At 37.6% G+C, this 18,352-nt stretch overlaps 1 protein-coding gene across 4 annotated transcripts in view; it reads left to right on the top strand.

Moving 5' to 3' along the window:
* mgaa (MAX dimerization protein MGA a) overlaps window positions 1-18,352 on the top strand; it is a 46,081-nt gene that overhangs the window by 22,157 nt on the left and 5,572 nt on the right. For 3 of the 4 annotated variants that reach the window (XM_077539003.1, XM_077539004.1, XM_077539002.1), the window contains exons 10-19: window positions 650-801; window positions 2,505-2,576; window positions 2,650-2,716; window positions 2,832-3,136; window positions 4,393-4,662; window positions 5,573-6,140; window positions 8,031-8,240; window positions 9,474-10,093; window positions 11,214-11,333; window positions 17,370-17,481. In XM_077539003.1, the coding sequence (XP_077395129.1) occupies window positions 650-801; window positions 2,505-2,576; window positions 2,650-2,716; window positions 2,832-3,136; window positions 4,393-4,662; window positions 5,573-6,140; window positions 8,031-8,240; window positions 9,474-10,093; window positions 11,214-11,333; window positions 17,370-17,481 (2,496 nt within the window). The remainder of the gene's footprint in view (window positions 1-649; window positions 802-2,504; window positions 2,577-2,649; window positions 2,717-2,831; window positions 3,137-4,392; window positions 4,663-5,572; window positions 6,141-8,030; window positions 8,241-9,473; window positions 10,094-11,213; window positions 11,334-17,369; window positions 17,482-18,352) is intronic. The other variant, XM_077539005.1, reaches the window with a different exon arrangement.

Below are 18,352 nucleotides of genomic sequence, written 5' to 3'. Positions count from 1 at the left end.
ATAAATTAGCATTAATTGCTATAGAGGTCAAATTATAGGGAGATAATCGAATCGAATCGTATTTAAAAGTGAATCGTTAGATTCATCGATGCATCGAAAAATTATTTTCTAGATTAATCGATTACAAATATAATCGTTTACCCCAGCCCTAGTCAGAATGTTGGCCATGTGATAGATGATGATATTCCAATTCATCACAATTACCATTTATATGAGAGAGTAACCTTGGCTGCTCACACTTGAGAATATTCCAAATATTTCAGAGAACAGAATTTTGACCTTAACTCGAATATTGATGCCATATAAACGTAGTCATTGTCGCTGCTGTCTTTTTTTTTTTTTAGGTCCCAAGATAATGAAATCAGTCAATTAGGATGTCAACCGTGGTTGGCTGTGTCTAATTTTGTCTATTTTATTTTATTTTTTTCACGTCGTGTCGTCATCCGTTGAGGTTGAAAAAAGTAGCGAGCCTCTTTTGACGTAGTACAAAGCATCAAATACGATACTGTAACTGTGTCAAAATGTCGAGACAAAGTAAGAAGTCATCATAAAAATCGATTTTCAAGTAAAGACGCCTGAAAAATGTTACCTTGGTAGTTTGTACCCGCCGGTGTCTATTTTGAAGGCTCTGTGTTCCTTCCTGCTTCAGTACTCAAGGAAGCCGAGAGTGTCTCTCAGCCTGCAGAACGAGTCCGGACGCTCTGGAAGACAGATAACGGGAACTTGGACCCGGAGGCAACACACGTACCAAAAGCATCCTCCGTTTCTTCCTGCGTTGTCGTCTCTGGAAAATTGTCAAAGGTGCGCCTCCATCTTACTTCATGCAGTCTTGTGGAGTTTCGACAGCTCGCTTTTTGTATTGTGTGTGTGCGTGTTTTTTTTAAGTGATAGACTGTTTTTTTCAAGGCAGATACCGATACCCGTTATTAGTAGTTGAGGAGGTCGATAACCGCTATTTCAAGCCGATATTCATTTTCAGTAAAAGAGAAAATATTAGCATTAAAACATATAAAGAATTGACAGCGCTGTTTAAAAATGCTAACAAAAAAATTGCAGGGTGATTCCCCAGGGTCATCAGCATGTGTTCAGCTAATTTAAAAATTAAGCAAATAAATAGTTCCCGAAAGTTTTCTACTGTATTTTTTTATTTATTTTTTTATTTTCCAAAATAAAAAGTAGAGTTCCCTGGATCCGCTTAATTTTTTATAAAGTAGAAATTTAAATCTGACTGAGTGACAATTGCATGTCAGTGTAGCTAATTTGGTGTTTTCGTCAGGGTTCGTAAAAGGTTTCAAAAGTTCTTCGCAGACAGTGAAAAAATTTCTGAATTTGTTCAAAATGCCTTTGCGACAAGTAAAAGCTGTCTGTGAACATCTTACAAATCCTTCTGAAAACCCTAAATTCGCTACCTTTGCAAGCATCAGTGAGATACCAGTTAGAGAGAAAAGCAAGATTAGCATCTCTTCTTTCATCAGGGAAAAAAAAGTATATTTCTATCTGTTTCCATTTTGCAGCAAATTAGCATTAGCATATAGCTATGTTTCATCATTATGCCCATTCCTGGTTAAAACATTGTCAAAAAGAGCTTGTTGCAACATGGCCCTGCCCGAGCTCTTATACTCTGTTGCCACCTACTAGCCGTTTTTGTCATTACAACCATTGCTTCACCTGTTTTCCGTAGTTGAGAGGCTTAATCAAAGCCTTCGGTATGCTCGAACGTAAAAAAACAAACAAAACAAAAAAACGTATAAATTAGTGCTCTCAAACGATTAAAAATTTTAATCTGATAAACACACTTTTTAATTTTGATTAATCACGATTAATCAGCTAAATTAATTGCGTAATATAAAATACAAAACACCGTAATATTTTGACATTAATGCATTTTATTATCTGAACGTCATTTGCAAACATTGATTAAATGCATGTACGCTATTGCATGCATGCGTGTATTGCTCAAAACGAAATAGCATCATATCAATTGGGTGCAATTCAGCAACTATATTGCAAAGAACGTGCTAAATACTGACGAAAACTTGTTAACAGCATCATATTTGGGTGCAATTCAGCAATTATTAATTAATTCAACGCAAAGTACTTTTGTTGTGTCTAAAGTCCCTTCGGGGTGTTTTTTAAAGTGAAATTTACCACCGAGCACACCAACTGGAGTCACCCTGCTCATTTTGGAACAACAGGCGTAGGAAATGTCGTGCATTGACCTAATCACTGACCTGTGCAGCCTTCAATGTAACCATCCGTGGTTACGTTCAAGGTTCAAGTGCGGGCAAAAAAATAGTGCGATTAATATGTGTTAATACGTGATTAATGTGATAATTTTCTGTGATTAATTAATCTATTAACGCTTTAACTTTGACAGCCCTAGTATAAATACATCTTTGGAACACTTAAATCATTTAAAACAGAATGTATTTATACGTTTTGGGGATCAAAAGATTTAATAAATGCCATGAAAAGTAAAAAATACAATTCTCATTACAACTCAGAATACGAGAAAGGACGCCGGCAGCTGTGCCCGAGTGAGAAGATTTGTGGGAAAGTCCGGAAAAATGCAGCAGGTAAGGGCTGACTGACTCGATGAAGAACTTCATCCACTAAACTTCTTGTGACTCCTCCACCATCTTCCTCCAGAAGCCACACAGGAAGCCCAAACGTTCCAAGGTGAAATGTGACAAGAAACCCCAAACTTTGCATCCAAGTAAGTTCCTCCCTAAGGAAATATTATGGGTATGTCCACAACTAAGAGTGAACTGATGAAGGGGAACCCTGAATTTTGATGCGATTGTCAGAGTCCGTCGCCTCCTTCTTCTCAGAAACAACGTCAACCAAGCCGCCCAGTCCTCAACCTCAGGCGGCGGCGGCGGCCGGCCCGTCCGAGAATGCCATGGAGGAGTCGAAGGCGTCCAGACGTCTGACCATCCTCACCGAGGGCCGCTGGACATGCGACGAGGACCGCGATCACGTGCTGAAGGTTTTGTGTGAGGCCATGGCCCAGGACCGGCTGAAGAAGCCGATCTGCGCCCGCAAGTACCAGATCAATCCCATCAGTCAGACGGTGGAGGACGGCGGCACCGTCCACTACAAGGTTCTCATCAGCAAACAAGATGGCGCTCAGCAGGTGGGGTCCTCGTATGGACTGATGGGGCAATTTCGTTAACAAAATAAAATAAAAACGAATAAGCTTTTAAAAAAAACGAAAACAAACTGAAACTACATTTTAGGTTTAAAAAACTATAATTATAGAAAAAAAAAAAGTCCTTCGTTTTAGTCTTTGGTAATTAATTGAATGCATGAGCCTTTGGGGATGATTTTTAATGTGATTTGAAGTCGATTTATTTTGATATTAACCGGAATAGGACGTTTGTAAGTGTGTCACAAAGAAGTGACATCATCTTGCAGCAGCCAATAGAAAAGCACCTTCAGATGGCGTCGCTCCCATGCTGTTTTTTTTTAAATATTGCGCACAAGTCATATACTATTTAAAAACTAATACCGAAACTAACTAAAACTAAGCATTTATTAAATAACTAAAACTAAGACCCTGAAAACGAATTAAAACTAACTACAGTGGCAAAAAAACAAAACTAAACGAAATAAAAACTAGCTAATATGAAAAATTCCTATAATAACCCTGATGTCAACATTTTCAAATACAAATCCAAATGCAAATCTTGACTGTAATGCCGTAAAGCATGTTTATTGAATATTTTTTTTATAGACTTTTCAAAGTGTAGTTGTTTTTTTTTCTTAGACGGTTGACTTCTTTTTAAATTTCTTTAAAGGTTATGAGTAGGTCTTAAAAAGTTAATTGAAAACTAAACAAATAAATAAATTGATATTATATAATATATTATAGAATATATATGTAATATAATATATATCATATATATATTATATAGGTATATATTTATATGTATATTTTAAAATAAAATGAATAAATTGTAAACTAGCAAGTAAATATGGAAATAGCTCTCTAAGTTTTTGCAAAATTAAAAAAATACCTGAAATCTTAAACTTTACTATTTCTTTGTTTTAATGCCAAACAAATACAAATGGTTCAGACGGTTCTCAGGGTCAATATCATCTCTTATAAAGTTAAGTGAAAATTTAAATAAATAGCTCCCTGAGATGAAAATGCTTTTAGATTTACCTCATATCGGCCGTCAGATTTAAAAAAAAAGGCAGAAACCAATATTTGTCAAAATGCCCAATATCGGGCAATAATCAGGCTGATTGATTATCGGTCAATTCAAATCTTAAAGTTTGCAATTTTAAAAAACAACACGAACTGCCTAAAGTCTCAAGTCGTAAAATTGGGCGACCTCAAGTCCCCTCAACTTTGTTGTCGACAAAACTCTTCTCGCGCCTCCTCAGGTTGATGACACGCAGCCGGCGCAGGAGGCGGAGCCCGTGGAAGCATGGCAACGTGAGGTGACGGAGGAAGATTTTGAGGAGGACTCGCATCAGGAGCTTGACAAAAGCAACACAGACGACGGCGACGACCCGGCGGCCCTGCACAGACAGGAGCAGGCGGACAAAATGGAGGGCGACATCCCGGTGGCTCTGCCGTTTCTCGGCCGAGTCGCCGTCGCCGGCTTCCTGTCGGCCAGCAAGAAGCAACCGGGCGGCGGGGACCCGATCCAGGTGAGCACGGCGCCACTTTATAGCCATTAGTTTGCCACTATTGACAAAAAAAAAAAATCCATCGTTGGGACAAAAATGTCAATTTTCAGCTTGTTTACATGTTCCACCAGCGTTGGGTGACGGAAGCGAGTTGGGGTTAGTTTTAAAGTGTTAGTTTTAAAATTCCCTGTAAAAAAGTTGTTGAACCATCAAAATGTCATAATGATTTTTTTTTTTTGTTTGTTTTAATGTGGTCAAATAAATCCATGATAAAATATCATGACCAGTCAGCTGCTCACTAAAATGTGCACGGCCATCCAATAGTTGAACATTATCGAGATGTAATTGCAATTTATTAACTAATAATGTATGGAGTTTGCTGATTTTGCTGCATGAAAAATGCCATTCTTTCATTAGATCATAAAAATTTCATTTATTTTAGTACAAGTTAAATATTGCAATCATATGTATCGCTATACTCAGCAACTATATTGCATTATTGTCCAATATTGTGTAGCCCTACAAACTTCAAAAACTTAAAAAAATGTGTGTGTGTGTGTGTATATATATATATATATATATTTTTTTTTTTTATCCTTTTGAAACAAAATGTTTGGTGGGGGCGGGCTAGTAGTCGATTAATCATTGGAATGATTGATAGGCAAGTCGATTTTTTTTAAAAAGTTGTTAGTGACAGGCACTACTCATGATAACGATTATTTCAGGATATGACGGTACCACGATTATCGATATATTGCTCAATTAATAAATCCACGATAAAACTACGATAAAAGTAATCATAAAATAAAAATAATGATAATAATAATAATATAAATAATAATAATAATAATAATAATATAAATAAAATAAACAAAAACGAAATAATAAAAATAATATAAGTTAATAAGTTGTCTTTGTGTGTTCCAACCAGGTGAACGGGAAGATGTATCCGCTGGCAAAGATCCAGTTGGGCGAGATGGGGGCGCTGCACCCTGCCAACCGTCTGGCGGCGTATCTGACCGGCCGCGTGGCGGCCGTCAGGAAGCAGCAGGTTATCCCGACTGTGCCCGAGCCTCAACAGATGTCCCCTGCCTCCCGCGAGACGACTTGCCCAGCCGCCAACTCCGCGCCAACCGCCACCTTTACGCCAACGTTCACCTCCAGGTCAACCGCCACGCCACCTTTCACCTCCACGTCACCTTTCACCTCTACGTCAACCGCCGCCTTAACGTCAACCGCCGCCTTGACGTCAACCGCCGCCTTGACGCCAACCGCCGCCTTGACGTCAACCGCCGCCTTGACGCCAACCGCCGTCTTGACGCCAACCGCCGTCTTGACGCCAACTGCCACGTTCACGTCCACCGCCGCCTTTACGCCCACTTCCACGGCAATCGCCACCTCCACATCGACCCCGGTCTTCTCCGCGGCACCTGCCAGCTCCACGTCCTCTACGTCCGCCCCCACTGTCACGTACTACCTTGTCCCGCCACCACCATCAGGTGAGCTAAGAGCTAACAAATGATGATGATGTCAGAGACGGTTTAGAATTTTTCACTAATGTTCCATAGTGGACTATATAGTTAGAACTAAGAAGTTCACTCAAAATATGGAGTGATAGGTAGTTGGAAATTAGTAAACAATTCCATGTTTCGATTCCATTCATTCATTCATTCATTCATTCATTCATTCATTCAGTTTGTAGGTGTCAGGTTTACCTGTTTGATATCTATTAAACACGACACAAAAAGGAGAGAAGGCACTCAGTTCAAGGCTCGCGAGCAAAGAGGAGAGGAACTGACCGATGCAATTCAGTACTGCACTCTCTGGGGGGAAAAAATCCCCTCACCACCTCCGTTTTATTTGGTTTCCACGCCCCTAGTTCCTTGGGTGTTCCAACCCTAAAAATGCAAATGCAAAACAAAGTTGGAACACAGTGTACTTGTTTGTCTATGTGTGAGTGGAAGATTGCTGAGTACATGTGTGGTCAAGTTTGCAATCATTTCGGAACAGAAAACAGGCGACCTCAGCAGACTGGCTTGAACCAATTTGCTACGTTCGATGTTCTGGTTCTTGAGCTTCCCGAGTCATCTTCTGTTCAGATCACATATAGCTAGCACATGTGAATGTGAGTGCGGAGCAGAGCAAAGCAAATTCTTCATTGAAAGCAAATGTTTGATAACTTATAATATTTACAATTATTCCTACATTCCCCTCCTGTTTATCCTACATTTGCACAAATCCTCATATCATCATTATTCTACAGAATCATACTTATGAAAACACATATAGTTACACTCGGAGGATAATGTAGTACTAATTACTCGTAGTCTGCTGGATCAGGGAATAGGTCTGGATTTTTATTTATTTTTTATTTTTTATTTTTTTTAATGTAGCCAAAATACTGTATTCAGAGATGTCAATGAATTTTGAGTGTCACTCATTTGTCATTTGTCAACTGTCGGGACACGCTTCCGTCATCTTCAACCGATCAATATTTCAAGGCGAAACCGCATCGTAATCGTCAGTCCACCATTCGTTAGCAAAATGGGCATTTTATTACCATTGCCGGAAGTGAGTTTTCGCCCGTCAAAGTTCGATCCGTCAATTTATTATTTTTTGTTTGTTTGTTTTTGTTGTTTTTTTACCTGAGTTATTAGTTTTGTTTTGTTTTTTTAGTTAGTTTTGATTTTGTTTTGTTTGTTTTTTAAAAACTGAATGGGAGCAATGTCATCGAAGTTGCCTTTCTTTTGGCTGCTGCTAGATGACGTCACTTCTGTGTGACACATTTTCAAACGTCCTTATTCAGGTTCATATCAAAATAAATCGACTTAAAATCATCACCAAAGGCTCATGCATTTAATGAATGACCAAAGACTAAAATTGACATTTTTGCTGTAATTATAGTTTTGTAAACAGAAAATGTCGTTTCAGTTAGTTTTCGTTTTTTAAAAAGCATTTTCGTTTTATTTCGTTAACTAAAATGTCTTTTGAATTTTAGTTTTAGTTTTTTTGTTAGTTTTAGTTCACTAAAATAACCTTGCTGATAGCCAGCCACTGATGAATGACGGCGTATTTACTTGGTTAGTACGGAAAGACCAAAAGTAGAAAGTACGCCCAAGTGCAAACTTGGTCTTGTTTTTTTAACACATTCACTGCCATAGACGGTTTTAGACGTCAAAGATTCATTTTTACAGGGCTGTCAGTGAATAAGTTAATCTCTGTCCAAAAAAAATCATACAACTGAGATTGCGGGGAAAAAAAAAAAAAGAGTAACGCTCTGTCTCGACCATTCAGTACTAAATTGTTCTCAATCTTTGCACGTTTTCAGCACTTCAATCATATTTTCATGTCTTTAGAAAAAAAAAAATGACCAAAATGACTTTTTTCAGGGTCTTCAATGGTTCCACTTGCAAGCCCCCACGTCGGCGCGATTCCTCGCCTGCCGCAGCCGACAGTGCCCACTTCGTCGGCGGTCAGGATGATTCTGCGGCAAGTGCAAAGCCCGACCGGCGTTCGCTACTACCGCAGGCCAGACGGAAAACTGGTCCAGCTGATCCCCGTCAACCAGCTGAGAGCCGCCGCCCCCAACAACAAGATTGGTGAGTCCTCAGATTTCCGTTCACAAAAGTTCGCTTCGTTTTTTTTTTTTTTTTTTTTTTTTTTTATTTCCAATTAGTTCAACCCGATATCGATTAATTATGGAACATCAATTCGTCTTAAATGTCAAGGCCATGATAAATACTCCACAAATATTAAATTTTAATAATAAAGTACATTTTGCAGAGGCAGTTGGTCAACTGGTCATATGATTTTGTTTATTTATTTTTTATTTAAATGTTAATTTAATTAATTTATATTTTTGTTTGTATAATTATTAATGAAAGTAAAACATTGACATCAGCAAAGATGAGATGAAAATATTTTCATCATTCTAATTCAATAATTGTAAATATCAACAAAACGATTCGGAATTGTCTTAAAGTGCAATAGCGTCTTCCATAAATGTAAGAGAATAATTTTAAATTCATGTAAACAGTAAATTTCAATAAAACAGACAAAAAAATGTTCTTTTGAATTCTATTTTAAGAATTTATGGGGGAAGAAAACATTTTTTAAATCGATTTATGGTTATAAAAAAAATTGTCCTTTGGAATTCTATTTCTTAAGAATTTATGAAAAAAAATGTATCATTTAAATAATCGATTCATGGTTTTAAAAAAATTGTCCTTTTAAATTCTATTTTCTTTAGAATTTATGGGGGTAAAAAAAATTTATTTAAATGATCGATTCATGTTTTTAAAAAAAATTGTCCTGTTAAATTAAATTTTCACAATAATTTATGGGGGAAAGAAAGTGTTATTTAAATAACCGAGTGATGATTTTAAAAAATTGTCCTTTTAAATTCTATTTTCTTAAGAATTTATGGGGGAATAAAAGTGTTATTTAAATAATCCATTGATGGTTTAAAAAATTCTTTTTAATTTCTATTTTCTTGAGAATTTATGGGGTAAAAAGTGTTATTGTTTCATGGTTTTTAAAAAATTGGCTTTTTAAATTTTATTTTCTAAAGAATTTATGGGGGAAAAGCGTTATTTAAATAATCGATTCATGTTTTTAAAAAGTTGTCCTTTTAAACTCTTTTTTTTTTTCTTAAGAATTTATGGGGGGGAAGAGTTATTTAAATAACCGATTCATGATTTAAAAAAAAAAAAAAAATCCTTATTAATTTCTATTTTCTGCAAAATTTATGAGGGGGAAAAAGCATTATTTAAATAATAAACATTAACATTCAATGAATCAGATGTGGTAATAAACCCATCAATGTCTTCAAGGTTCAACGTGCGTCCTCGGGACTTCTTCTTCTCTGGCGGCCCCGGCGAGTAGGATGGCCGGCCCCGTGCTGCCGAGCCCCGCCTCCAATCTCTCCGGCTTCAAGTCTTTCACCGTGAACTGCGCCTCCTTGCCAGATCCCGCCTCCTTGAGTCAGAAAGGCGCCACCTACAAAATCACTCCCAACGTCTCCACAAACGATCACCTCATCCGGGTCACCACTAGGCTGCCCGCCCTCGCTCCGGCCACGGGACCCGCCCCCATTCCCGTCAAGCCGACCGTCCCCGAGCTCGTCATCTCCGAAGTCCGCAGCATGCAGCCCGAGGTGGAGCCCGCCGTTGCCGCTCCGGGTAATCCAGAAGACGGAAGCAGGCGGGACCCCGCCGCCGAGACGCCCGCCGAGTCAAAAGTCTCGCCTGCAAAGTCGTCCAGATCGCCGGAGCCCGCCACGGACCTGGCGGACCTAGACCTGGTCTGCATCGTGGACGACGAGGACCCCAAACGCCGCCTGATCCGGGAGGAGGTCAACCTGGTGGAGTCGTCCAGCGACGAGACGGATCACTCGTCCGACTTCACCGACGAGTCCAGCGACGAAGAGCGGGGCCAGGTGGGAGGCCGCAATGTAAGAAACCCGTATTCATTCAGCCGCCAAACAAAAAACTGAAATATACGCAACAAAAATATAAACGCAACACTTTTGTTTTTGCTCCCATTTTTTTATGAGACCTGTGCACTAATTATGGTGTCTAATTGGTGTGCATAGCCTTTCGATTCGTATCACGATTCATAGGTCACAATTCGATAACGATTAATCCAATACGAATCAATAAATCGATTAGTGATTTTTTTTTTTTTTTTTTTCAAATTTAGAAAATGGTAAACTTGTACATGTACACTCTAAGATTTGTGTGAAAATATATTTATTAAAAAAAAAAAGATATTTAAACATCAATTCGGCGACATATTGAATCGATACGAGAATTGTGCGCTGTAATCTCGCGATATATCACAGAATTGATTTTTTTTTTTCCCGCACACCTAGTCTCTAATCAGTTGGGTTGTGAATTGCCAGGTATCTGGCAATTGGATCCGTATCACGATTCAGACGACACGATTCGATTTGATACCAATTTAATCCCGATATGAATCTCTAAGTTGATTATTGCATTTTTTTTGTAAACCCAAATTTAGAAAATACTAATCAGTCAACTTGTACATGTACACCAGGGGTATCCAAGTTCGGTCCTCGAGAGCCCCTATCCAGCCTGTTTTCCATGTTTCTCTCCACGAACACACCTGATTCATGATCGGGATCGTTATCAGGCTTCTGCAAAGCTTGCTGATTAGCTGATCATTAGATTCAGCTGTGCTGAAGGACGGAGACATGGAAAACAGGCTGGATAGGGGTTCTCGAGGACCGAACTTGGAGACCCCTGCTGTACACTGTAAGATTTGTATGATAATGTATTTATCTGAACCTTCTACACAAACAGGTTGCAATCTGCAACGATATATCACCGATTCAATTTATTTTTTACACCCCCAGTGTCTATCTAATGAGCATCTTGATATGGCACACCTGTGAGGTGGGGCGGATATTTTGGCAAAGAAGTGCTCACGATCACAGATTTAGACTTGTTTTGTGAAAAATATTTGAGAGAAATGTTGATATTTCAACAGTTGATATTTGAATTTGCCTGGCTAATGTATGCGGTCGCTCATGTGACGACACGTTTGTTTAGAAACATGTCCACAGCACCTTGGAGAGGTTCCGGCGGCACCGGATGTCGCAGAGGCTCGTCAGGTTGAAGAGTGAACTCCGGCTGGAGACGACCGCGTCCACCCTCACCACCTTGCACAAGGTGAGTGTTGCGATGCCACGATTCCTTCCAGCGAGTTCTGCCATGTTTATTTTTTTTCAGTATTTTGTTTTAAAGTTCCCAATTTCCCTTTTTTTTTTTTGTTTGTTTTGTCATTTCCAGCTTTTAACTCTTGTTATATACAGTGGAACCTCTACTTACGAACGTCTCTTCATACGAAATTTTCGAGTTACGAAACGCCTCAACGGGAAAATATTGCCTCTTGTTAGGAAAGAAATTTCTAGATACGAAGGTAAAAATACATTACCGAACGCAAAATACTTTCGGCTATGGCTATTTCCTACCATAGGTACCCATGAGCGTAAATACTAGATCGGTGTTTCTGCATAGTTCTGGCATCCCATTGGCGAAGAGGAACCTCTACCATAGGTATGAGCGTATACTAGATCGGTGTTTGTGCATGTTTCTGGCATCCCATTGGCTAAGAGGAACCTTTACCATAGGGATCTATGAGCCTAGATACTAGATCGGTGTCTATACAGCGTCCCATCATTCATCCCGCTGCCCATGAAGTGTTCCGATAGTTTTTCGTAAATGTATGAACTAACGGCCAACGAATTTGTGCAAAAATTCAAACAATTGGTGATTGATGAAGGCACAGTAAGTTTTTAATTGCGACGAGATGGGCCTTTTTTTTGGGGGGGGGGGGGGGGGGATGCCTCGCCATACCGGAAGTTTCAATGACGTTCCAGAATTTGTTTAAAAGAATCGGCCAGAAAAAGTGTTCACCAGTCGGGTGTTTGCTCACTAAGATGATGTTTGTCTTGGACATTTACGAAGCATTGTTTAAAAACAAAAAAACAAACAAACAAAAAAAAACATCCTTGGATCAGTTCTTTGCAAAACACCAGGCAGAAAAAAACACTTCTGAGAGAGAACATGAACCAAAGAGGGCAAAAAACGATGAGGACAGCAGTTAAAAAGGTAAATGACCATCATTTTTATTCTTTACTCTATTCTTTGTTTTTTACATTACGCAGAACTCTCATTTATTGTGCAATAATCTAATTGTAACATGTATTTGTTACATGTTTTGATGCATTTTTATGCTTTATAAAACATGTCTGAATTTTGGGAGGCTCGGAACGGATTAGGGAATTTACATGGAAAATGCGTCTCTACTTACAAAATTTTCTACTTAAGAACTTTCTTCCGGAACCAATTAATTTCGTAAGTAGAGGTACCACTGTATCAATAAATGTTCTTTTGACATCAAATTGTATCTTTTGGCACAATGGTGGCCTGTTTTTGGCTGTTTGGAAGCAATGAAAATGTGAGATTATGCCTCGTAATGATTTAGCTATGTGACTTGAGCTCGGCCGTTGTGGCTGTGGCCCGTCCTAGCTTGGCGTCTGATTTTACTTTTCTGGTTGAAAACCAGTTAAGACCCATCAGGTCACATATTTTCACGTGGGTGCCGTGTGGCTGAGTCTCGAGACAGTTATAAAAGTAGTCCATTTTGGACAGATTAGACCTTCTTCCGCATCCAGCAGAAAAGGCTCCACAGCTTGTGTACTCCATCTTTGTGGCATCCAGTCACCAGGCTTATTATTACACTTTTTTTTATTTAGTTTTCAAATTATTTAACCATCTTAAGAAATTAGGATGCTGTATAGCACTGCTTCAAGAAACACATTTAACAGAAATTAACATTTAAAGCTGAAGCGAGAGTGGGTGGATCAGGTATATAGCTCATCTTGTACAAATGGGAAGAAGAGAGGAGTGACTATTCTTATTAGTAAATCCACCTATTTTCACAATGAGGAGTTTATAAAGGATAATGAAGGTCGGTATGTAATGATTGTTGGTACAATAGGAAATGTGAAAATGACAATATTGAATGTATATGCTCCCAATGATGACAGGCCTGCTTTCTTTAAGAACATTGCTGCACTTTTGGCGGGAAAAGGTGAAGGAATGATTTTAATAGGGGGAGACTTTAATTGCATAGTGGATGGAAGGCTAGATAGACTTCCCATATCTAAAGAAGCACGGACGAAAAAAAGTGTGACGTTGCAGGCAATGATGGAAGAACTGGGGTTAACGGACATTTGGAGGTTTCAGCATCCAAGAGAAAGAGAATATACATTTTTTTCACAGGTGCATGGGAGCTATTCCAGACTAGACATGTTTGGTATATCAAGAAAAGATTTGTATAGAGTCAAGGAGAGTGAAATTGAACCAATTACAATTTCAGACCATGGTCCAGTAACAATTACTCTAGGCCTGGGACCAGATAATCACTTTAAATATTGGCGATTGAATGTGTCATTGCTGACAGATCAAGTGACTCGACAAGAAATACGCAAAGATTTGATGGAGTATTTTGCCCTAAATGATAATGACAGTGTATCTCCCTCAATATTGTGGGAAGGTGCGAAAGTGGTTATGAGAGGAAAAATAATAGCCATATCTTCTAGAATAAAAAAACAGAGACTAAAAAAACAACACGATCTTGAGTCGAAAATGAGTAAATTGCAAAAAGAGCATGGACAAAATAGGGATGCACACACACTTAAATTACTTGGGGAAGCCAAACAGGAACTAGATATGCTACTTACTTACAAAGCAGAGGGGGTGCTAAGATTTACAAATAGAAAATATTACGAAATGGGTAACAGAGCAAGTAGACTCCTAGCTTTTCAGCTGCGCAAGGCTCAATCAAGTCGAGTAGTACCTAAAATTAGGCATCCCCGGACCAAACAAATAGTATCTCAGCCAGATGAGATTGCAGATGCTTTTGCTGCATCCTATACAAGCCTTTATGAATGTCAAAATTTAGATAATAAAATTGATAAGATACAACAATTTCTTACACCACTTCACATGACAAAACTAACAAATGCGGAGTCAGATGAATTAGCTAGGACAATAACTGAAAATGAGGTAAAATAAACCATAACTAAGTTAAAAAATAATAAATCTCCCGGAGTTGATGGGCTTAGTGGGGAGTATTATAAAACATTTATACAGGAACTCACTCCTGTATTATGTAGAACATTCAACTATGCACTGGACACTGGAGATCCACCTAAAACTTGGTCTGAGGCCATAATTACAGTGTTAAAGAAGGAAGGAAAAGATCCTACACTATGTGAAGGGTACCGACCTGTAAGTCTTCTCTGTGTAGATTTGAAAATATTGACCAGCATATTAGCTAACAGAATACAGAAATGTATTAAAAGACTTGTGAAGCCAGATCAGACTGAATTTATAAATGGACGGCAGGGTACACATAGCATAAGGACAGCACTGAACTTACAATCAGTAGCCATGTCTAAAAAGCAAACATCTATGCTTCTCAGCCTGGACGCCGAGAAGGCTTTTGATCGAGTAGATTGGGTGTATTTAAGGCAGGTGTTGCTGGGCATGGGGTTTGGAGAGAAATTTGTAAAATGGATTACATTATTCTATAAGGATCCAACGTCCAGAGTGAGAGTGAATGGATACTGCTCAAAATTCTTTAAACTCCAAAGAGGGACAAGACAAGGGGATGCTTTGTCCCCAGTTTTATTTACTTTAAGTATTGAGCCCTTGGCGGAAGCTATAAGGCAGAATCCGCAAATACATGGTTTAACGGATGAGAAAGGTAATCAATACAAAATAGCGTTATTTGCGGATGATGTTTTATTATTCTTACAAGATCCTCTGTCTTCAGTCCCTGTGCTCATTAAGTGTCTGCATACATATGGTTTAATTTCTGGGTACAAAGTGAATGAGACCAAATCTGAACCAATGATGTTGTCAGGATCTTGGCCGCCTCAGTTAAACAGTATAGTGGCATTCCGACAGTCCCAACAAGGGTTCAGGTATTTGGGGATTACTCTTACTTGCACTTCCACACAGCTATTTAAAGCAAACTATGATAACCTATTAAAACAAATAAAAGGAGACTTGACAAGGTGGGATGCCCTCCCACTCTCTTTGTTTGGCAGAATAGAAGCGGTTAAAATGAACATTTTACCAAGACTCCTATATTTGTTTCGGGCATTGCCCGTATGGGTCCCCACATCTACTTTTACAGTATTGGAAAAACTTATTTCCAGGTTTGTTTGGCAAAATAAGCGACCTAGAGTGAGACTAAAAGTATTATGCTCAGCAAAGAATATGGGAGGGTTATCCCTACCGAATTTGAAACATTACTACTGGGCGAGTCAACTTACTGTTATTACTGAATGGATATATAACAACCAGGAAATTAGATGGCTTCAAATAGAGCAAAACTCAGTGCGGAACCTTTCCCTGAAGTGTTTACCATTTTTGAGTAGGAAAAGGTGGACTTGTCTTAGGATAGAAAATGTATGGATTAGGCATACGTTGAGAATATGGAATGCAGTAAAGACAAAATTAGGAGGGACAACCTCTATATTGCGTGCCATGTCATTGGTCGGGAATATTGATTTCATACCGTCGGTATGGGACAGTGGATTCAAGCAATGGGAATGCAATGGAGTGAGAACGATTGACCAATTATTTGAAGGGAATGTAATGAAATCCTTCTCCCAGTTGCAGACTCAGTTCACATTACCATCAAGAGATATGTTTAAATACTTACAAATTAGGCACTATATTCAATCTCACATAGAAGGGGACAAACTTAAAAGAGAACCTACAAGTGTGGAAAAATACTTTATTATGGTAACTGCGCATACGTTGCCTAATAAGAACCACATTTCACATATATATGACAGTTTAAGTAAAGATATGTCTGATAATACACTTGATGTGAAAGAGAAGTGGGAACTTGAAATTAATGAGGTAATAGAGAATAGAACATAGGAGGATATGTTTAAATTGCCACTCAGGTATCAATAGTAATCTTTGGAAAGAATTTGATTGGAAAACGAAGATTAGATTTTTTAGAACCCCTTTGGTAATTTCAAGATTTGGTAGAGATCCAGATTCCTCATTGTGTTGGAGAAATTGTGGAACTATTGGCGATCACACACACATCTTCTCTGACTGTCCTGTCCTGACGATATTCTGGAATGAGGTGATGAAGGAGATTGTAAGAATTTTGAATATTGATATCCATTTAAGTCCTATGGTGTGTGTATTGGGATTGTGCCCAGAAAGTGTAACAAATGGTCCCAAAAAATATATGCTACGTATTCTTCTAATGGTTGCAAGAAAGACAATTACAGCAAACTGGATGAAAATACCTCCACCAACAAAAGTTGAATGGACTTTGAGATTGAAGCAAGTGTACATGATGGAGTACATGACTGCTAAATTACAGATGAAGACGGACTTATTTCTACAAAGATGGACGTTAGTGAAAGATTACTTAAAAATGTGAATTCTACTGTGGAATGATTGATTGAATAAGATATGCCCTGTGTCAAGGTTTGTTCATTATTGTTTTTCTGATAATAAAGTTCCCAAAAAAATAAAATAAAATGACTTCTAGCCATTTTACTGACGTAGTGTGTGTGTGTGTGTATATATATATATATATATATATATATATATATATATATATATATATATATATTATATGTATATATATATATATATATTATATGTATATTATATGTATGTATATTATATGTATGTATATATATATTATATGTATATGTATATTATATGTATGTATATATATATATATATGTATATGTATATATATGTATATATATATATATATATATATATGTATATATATATTTTTTTTTTACTTTGCTCTTAAATTATGATGCTTATTGAGTTATGAAATGTGCCGTAAATCAGTGATGCTATTTATTTTATTTTACTTTATTTTTGTTAAGGCCTAGGTACTGGTAAACATCAAAACAATGCGGAAAAAAAAACATTTTTAATACCACTTTTATTTATTTATTTTTATTAAATGGGTCTTAATTGCAGGATTTTACATTGAGTACATTTCAGAGTCTGTACTTTTTATTTTTTATTTTATTTATTTATTTATTTATTTATTTTTACTTGTACTAAATGACGTGAACCAGTCTTGTACTTTTGCAAGAATTATTATATTTTTTTGTGTGTGTGTTTTGGTTTCAGGCTGTTCGGCTGATTGGGAAGCTCAGGGCCACCCAGATGCGTCTGCTTCTGGAGAAGGTGGTGCTGATCAGGCGGAAGGAGCAATTGATGGCCGCAGTCGATCCCTCCACGGGTGAGTTTGGACTTCTTGTCACCCGCTTTTGTCTTCTTTACCACTTGCTCGGTGACGACACCGGTTGCGTTTCAAATCTCAGCTTGCTTTTTATAGTCAGTCGACCGTTTTGTACTGGAATGTGGAGTGGCAGTACTTGTCACACTTAGCGAGTGCAGTGTGAAAAGGGAGAAAGAAGAAGGGAACGAGGTGGGGATAAGACGAGACGCTTATTAAAATAAAAAATAACAAAATTAAAATAAATAAGTCCACCTGTGTAGGTGCTAGCGTGTCCCCAAGGACAATATGAGTCACCTGGGGGTCTGTTCTAAAAATAGCTCACCATGATGGGACACTGTGACTTACTAAGAACAAATCAAACAAAAGAATGTCAACATTTATTTAAAGTTAGCATGGTACACGTTTCTTAATGTACCAAAGATTCTCTATTTTCTTTAAAAATGAAATAGACTGTTAAAAAATAGCTCTTTTTATTTACCTAAATATTTAAAAAAAGGAAATAGACTGTTAAAAAAAACTTTTTATTTACCCAAATATTTATAAAAAAAAAATGAAATAGACTGTTAAAAAAAAGCTGTTTTTATTTACCCAAATATTTTTTTATCAATGAAATAGCCTTTTAAAAAAAGCTGTTTTAATTTACCCCTTTTTTTTTTTTAATGAAATAGACTGTTAGTCTTTTTTATTTACCCAAATACTAAAAAAAAAGAAAAAAAAAGTTTTGATTTACTCAAATATTTTTTTAATGAAATACTGTTTTAGAAATAGACTTTTCTTTTTTTTTAAAAAGCTGTTTTTATTTACCCAAATATTTTTTTTAAAAAGGGACATTTTAGAACTGTAATTTTAAATACCGTGATACCGCAATATT

The sequence above is a fragment of the Festucalex cinctus genome, chromosome 12 (assembly GCF_051991245.1).
Source record: "Festucalex cinctus isolate MCC-2025b chromosome 12, RoL_Fcin_1.0, whole genome shotgun sequence".
Lineage (NCBI taxonomy): Eukaryota > Metazoa > Chordata > Actinopteri > Syngnathiformes > Syngnathidae > Festucalex > Festucalex cinctus.
Note: the sequence above shows the minus strand (reverse complement) of the source record. Positions and strands in the feature narration are given on the sequence as shown.